At 37.5% G+C, this 6,537-nt stretch overlaps 1 protein-coding gene across 2 annotated transcripts in view; it reads left to right on the forward strand.

The window, feature by feature from the left end:
- zdhhc21 (zinc finger DHHC-type palmitoyltransferase 21) overlaps window positions 1-4,825 on the forward strand; it is a 145,217-nt gene extending 140,392 nt beyond the window's left edge. For both annotated transcript variants that reach the window (XM_060845541.1, XM_060845551.1), the window contains exon 8: window positions 402-4,825. In XM_060845541.1, coding sequence (XP_060701524.1) covers window positions 402-534 — 133 coding nt within the window. In that variant the 3' untranslated portion in view covers window positions 535-4,825. The remainder of the gene's footprint in view (window positions 1-401) is intronic.
- The last annotated feature ends 1,712 nt before the right edge of the window (window positions 4,826-6,537 follow it).

A 6,537-nucleotide genomic window follows, 5' to 3' on the forward strand; every position in this document is an offset into this window, starting at 1 on the left:
TGTAGTATATATTATACATATGTATATATAATAAAATATATAATGTATATATAATATGTAATATAATATTTAATTTATAGTTATAATTAGTGTTATGGGTCCATATGCTTTGTGCACACATTCAGACTCTACCAGCTCCTCAGAGGTCTCTTTCAAGATATTGTTTCAAAATATGCAATTATATCTTGTTTGATAGTCTACTTCAAATATGTATTTTTATCCCATTTCAATGTTGCACGCAGAGTACAATTGTAAATGTCAAATGCTTAATATCGTAAAGACTTAATTTTACTTTTTGGCTCATAATAAGCAAACAGCACAACATCTGTCAAGCTATTGTTCTAAAATTGCTGCAATACTCAATGGGAGTGCTGCCTCCTACTAATTGCTCTTATCTGTAGGTTGAAGTCCAACAAGCCCTGGCAGCAGACCTTCTCAGAAGTGTTTGGCACCCGCTGGAAGATCCTGTGGTTTATTCCATTCAGACAGAGGCAACCGCTGCGAGTTTCCTATCATCACGCCAATCATGTTTAATAGATGGAAGCTGACAAAATGAGATCTCCTGTGTCAAAGTACTTAGCAGCATTTCCGGTGATATGTCCATCCCCATGTTCAATTTGGCACTTGACGTTTCTTCCAGCAGCAATGTTGCATTCCAAGTAATATTCTGATCAAAATGTGTGCCTGTAAGCTGATCTGTTTTAAGGACACTTTGAGTATGGGATACAACCTTATCAAAATATTAGTTATTTTATAAACATTCATAAACAATCTATTATCAATGTTAAGAGATAGAGGACTTCCATTACCAACCAATTTCTGCCTGGTTTATGGTGAAGGGTTAATAGAATGATCATTTTGATAAAAACGACTCTAATTTTATTTTGTTCTTTTGGGAACTTCTTCAACAAAGCATGTGCAAAAGTTGTGAAAGGTGCCAGCAATATTGTGAAGTTTAATTCATAAACATGAATCATTTTTGATTACATCAATTACAATTCTACATTGTGGAGAAAGGTCTATCACAGAGATGTCAAACTTTGTAATGCCACATGCCAGTATGAAGAAGAATGCATAAATAGTTATTTGGTAGTACAAAACTTAAATGTTGCTGAAAAATACACATATTGTTGAAGCTTTTCATCTGACCATCAACGGGACATTTGCAATTCTTTCAAGACAGGAAGCTTTATCAAAAATGGGTCTTTTTCCAGCAAAGATTGCACAGAGCAATTGTTTGAGATTTTTCAAAGAACTATGCTGTGGATTTAAAATAAGCTATTTCATATTACTTTCCCTTCCTAATTATATTTTAAATGGTTTTGTACGTTCAGTTTCTGTAGTTCATTTATAACAATGTGTAACTTTTGCATCAAACATTGCTGGTGTGGTTAACTATTTTTGTCACTCGTGAGTGCTACGTGATTTTTTTAAAATAGAAAATTTTGTTAAGAATACTTGCTGGACATATGGAAATTCTCAGTTAAAGGGGTCTTGGTGTCTCAGATGTACCAAATTTCATGTGAAAGCAAAATGAATTAAGTTTATTTAAGTCTACTAAAACTAATGTGACCCAACCCTGTGGGAAACAGTTTACAAGGTAGAAAATCAAATTGAACAAATTTTTTTGTCAAGTGCCTGTAATTTAGTGATTTTTATTGTGCCAGCGCATTTGGCTTGTTCTGATCAAATCAGGAACCAAAGATGTTATATAACCGTTCAGACAAGCTTTAACTTTAAAGTAAGTTATGATTTTCTTTTGAAACAACCTGCAGTAATTTGTTGCAATGACGTTGTTGTGTCCTGATTTTCAGATCATAGATTGTCCAGATCTTTCCATTGTGATGTATTTTAAAAATCTTTGTGAATTGCACTAAGTGTGTGTTACCTCTCCCTTTCAAGAATATCTGAGTGCATGGTACATACGGTTTACATAGTTGGACGCGTTGCAATAGTAAATTCTTATACATTCTATAATCAAAAATCTCTTGTGTGAATTCTTAAGAGATAATGTCTTCTAAAAACATAAAATATAGGAGCAGAATTAGGTCATTTGTCCCACTGAGTCTGCTTTACTGTTCAATCATGGCTGATATATTTCTCAACCCCATTCTTCTGCCTCCTACCCATTACCCTTGACTGCCTCCTTAATCAAGAGTTTATCTATCTCCATATTAAATAGACCCAAAGCCTCCAAAGCCTTCTCCAGCAGTAAGTTTCACAGATGGGCAGCACTCTATGGCTGAAGACATTCCTCCTCATTTCAGTTTTAAAGGGTCATCTTGTCATTCTGAGGCTGTATCTCAGGTCCTAATCCCTCCCACTAGTGGAAACATTTTCTCCATGTTATCTATACAGGCCTCTCAGTAACCTGTAAGTTTCTAGGAGATTCCACCCATATCCTCCTTCATTTCATCAAATATAGATCCAGAATCCTCAACTGTACCTTATATGACAAGTTCTTCAGCCCATGATTTTCCTCTGGACCCTCTCCAAGGCCAGCACATCTTTCATTACATATGGAGCCCAAAACTTCTCACAATATTCCAAATGTAGCCTGACCACAGGATGAAAAAGCCTGAACAGTACATCTCTACTCTTGTATTCTGATCCTCTAAAATGAATATTACCTTTGACTTCCTAACTGCCAACAAAGCCTGCATGTTAACCTTAAGAGACTCCTGAACCAGGACTCACGATTTCCAAAGACTTTACCCCATTTAGAAAACAATCTATGCCTCAGTTCTTCCTACCAAAGTGTAAAATTTCATACTTTTCCTCATTGTATTCCATGTGCCACAACTTTACCCACTGTTCTAACCTGCCTAAGTCCTTCTGCAGCCTTCGTACGTGTTCATCACTACCTCTGCCTCCATCTATCTTTATGTCATCTATAAAATAAGGAACAATGTACTCAGTTCCTTCGTCTAAATTGTTAATATATAACATGAATAGTTGGGGTCCCAACATTGACCCCTGCAGAACCCTACTAGTCAACTGGTTGCCTTCCTAAAGAAAACCCCTTTATCCCACTCTCTGTCTTCTGCCAGTCATTCAATCCTCTATCCTTGCCCCTCGCACATGGGCTCTTATCTTCTATCCTTTATGACACCTTGTGTGCCTCTAGAAATCCAACTGTAAATCACATCTACTGGCTGTCCTTTGTCTAACTTGCTTGTTACCTCCTAAAAGAATTCTAACAGGTTTGTCAAACATGACTTCTCCTTAACGAAGCTGTGCTGACTCAGTCTGATTTTACCATTCACTTTCAAATACTCAGCAATCTCATGCTTAATCATGAACTCTAAAATCTTACCAATGGCCATGGTCAGGCTAACAGGTCTATAATTTCCCATCTTTTTAGTAAATGGTAAATCAATATGGTTGTAATATTGTTTGTTAAGTTAATTGCCGACCCTCTGATGCTTTTATGCCTTTTGGTGGTTAGTAATTCAGAGTACAATGCTTAATCCCTGCTGCATATGTTTTAAATTACTGTGGAACTACTGCTTAACTAGATTCTTTCAGACATGTGTTTTGCCTCTTTTTTCCTTACAATCCTAAAGGGGCTAGTTTCATGCTGAGTGTGCAGTTTATGGGTTGCAGCGACAGTTCCCAATCTCCTCCAAGCAAAAGGTCTTAATTTGGAAACCTAGGCAATGTGTTGATAAAAATACTCACTTGGAGAGCATCACTATCTTTCCCTCATGCAACACTTTGCAGCAGAGAAGACTGGACTGTAATGAAGACTGAGATTGAATGATTTCCTCCACCTTTTCCAATTAGTGGCATGAATAGCTCTTGCAGTTGTCAACGCTTCGTTCAGTATAGATCAAGCACCTAATGTGGATTGCTTGGTTCAATGGAAGTTTGAATATGCATTTACTCATCCAAACTATCAGCGGAGGTGAATTTACAAGACAGTTTACCAGGAGCAGGGGACTTACTGTATGATACAGTCACATTGTTGTATTCCTCTCTTATGTATTCCTCTCTTTCTCAAACACAAATTAGCAGCAAAAAGGAAAACATGATTATAAAGGTCATATAAAAGTTTTACGATGTAAATAATGGCAGGTGGCCAGCATGGCACCCTCCTGAAATGTAGCAGGTGTTGACTCTTCCAGGAGTGGATTTCATCTAAACATTCCTTTTCAAATTGCAATAGCCATATGATGTTATAATTTATAAAATATATCCAATTTTCATCAATAGATTTTTTTTAGAATCCCTAAAGTGTGGAAACAGGCTCTTCGACCTAACAATTTCATACCAACCCTCCAAAGAGTAACCCTATTTACCTGAATAATGCACCGAGCTGACACAACTCTGAACGCTATAGGCAATTTAGCATGGCCAATTCATGTAACCTGCACATCTTTGAATTGTGGGAGGAAACCAGAGCAAACCCGCACAGACTCAGGGAGAATGTGCAAACTCCACACAGTCACCTGACACTAGGAGCAAACCCAGATCCCTGGCACTGTGAGACAGCATTGCTAACCACTGAGCTACTGTGCCACCCCATAGTGGGATTTAATTCACTGTCCATCATGATAACAAATTGGCCACTACTTGCATAATCAAATGTATAGAATAAGAAGCAGGGTTTGTCAGCATTTATAGATAGCTTTATCATTTATTAATGTCAAGCAGTGTGTGATTTGATGAGCAGTTTTGGCAATTATAAAATTGTGTTTGTACAATTCCCTGTTTTTATTGATGTGAGCCATCTTATCAAATATAGGTTGATAGGTTGTCAATTACAATGAGGTGTGAAAGCATGTTGGTTGTAGAGCTTGTTTGCTTGGTTTTAATAAAAACAGATATGTTCCTGTAGTACTATTTGTGATTTATTTTATTTCAAGTGAGTCATCGAGTCATAGAGTCATCGAGATCTGCAGCACAGAGTAAAGTCCTTTAGCCCATCAAGTCTGCAGTGGTCAAAACAATCACCTAACTATTCTAATCACATTTTTAGCCCATATCATAGTGTGAATCATAGAAATCCTACAGTGCAGGTGGAGGCCATTTGGCCCATTGAGTCTGCAACCACATTCTGGACAGCATCCCACTCTATCCTTGTAACCACACATTTACCCTAATTAACCAACTTAGCCTGCATATCCCTGAACACTTACAGAGACAAAAAGTGTTGACACAGACTCTCCAGCATCTGCAGTCCTCACTTTCTCCTAATCATATACAGGTCAATTTAGCATGGCCAAACCTGCAGGAAGAAACCAGAGCACCTGGAGGAAACCCATGCAGACACAAGGAGAATAGGCAAACTCCAGATTTATATTCTCTTGTAATCTAAGACGATCCTTCTTACTATTTACAAGCCCATCAACTTCTGTATCATCTGTGAACTTACTGATCAACCCTCCAATTTTCCAGTCTAAACATTTATGTATACCACAAAGGCAAGGCCCCAGTGCTGATCCCCGTGGAATGCCATTGGATACAGCCATCCAGTTACATAAAACCATTATAGAAAAGATGTGCAGGAAAGGCAAAGTTACAGGAATCATGGGGGATTTCAATATGCAGGTGAACTGGGAAAATCAGGTTGGTAGTAGATTGTGTTATGAAGTTGAAGACGTGTAATGTACCTTTAAGAGAATGTGAATCCTGTTCTGCACTGAGAGTTTATAAGCACCTGTGTTCAATGATCAGAAAGTAGTCTCAGAGTGTACTGGAAAATTGAAAATACGTTACATTTGACTGTGAAATGGATACCTGAGTTGTTTGCCAATTTGACAACAGTTTGAATTTAACCAATCAGTTTAAATTATGTCCATGATACTAAAACCTAATTGAGTTTGCATTCATTACTTTGCCAACATTGAACCAATGAGATGATCCAATGCAGGCATTTTGAAAATTGGAGACAGACCAGCTACCATCAATGCAGATCCAAGAAATGAGGAAACATACTCCATCAAAGGTACTTTTTTCATATGAAACATATTTGTCATAAAAAGAAAGAGGGCGACCCTGGGAGATCTTCAGCCAGAAGAAGACAGACACTGAAGATAACAGCCACCAAGTGGTTTTGAAATCAAGTTGATGTAATTTTGATAAGAGTTTTAATGGAACAGAATGTTGTTATAGAGTTGGATGCAGATAATAAGCAGTTAAGAAAAAGGGGGCTTAGAATTGTGAATGGAAGTTGTTTAATGTTCGCTTTTAGAGTTAAAAAAAAGTTACTTTTTTTAAGTAGTGGACTTTGGGGCGTTCGCTGTCACTTGTACTTTAACCGATTGCAGGGCAAGGTGAACTTGTCTCGGTATTTGGTTTAATTAACAGAAGGGTTCACTGCCATGTTGTAGCAGATTGGGAGGGGGGGGGGGTGCTCAGGTCCAAGATTTGGACAGGATTAGACAGATCCAGTCTGAGATTTGGACAGATTTGAACAGATTTGTGTTATGAAAGATCCTAGTAGACTTAAACACTTGCCAGTTAGTGTCCTAGATCTTTAAAAAAATGTAGGTGAGTTTTTTTTATTTCAGTTACTTGTGGTTGGTTAAATTA

This window comes from Hemiscyllium ocellatum, chromosome 2 (assembly GCF_020745735.1).
Source record: "Hemiscyllium ocellatum isolate sHemOce1 chromosome 2, sHemOce1.pat.X.cur, whole genome shotgun sequence".
NCBI lineage: Eukaryota > Metazoa > Chordata > Chondrichthyes > Orectolobiformes > Hemiscylliidae > Hemiscyllium > Hemiscyllium ocellatum.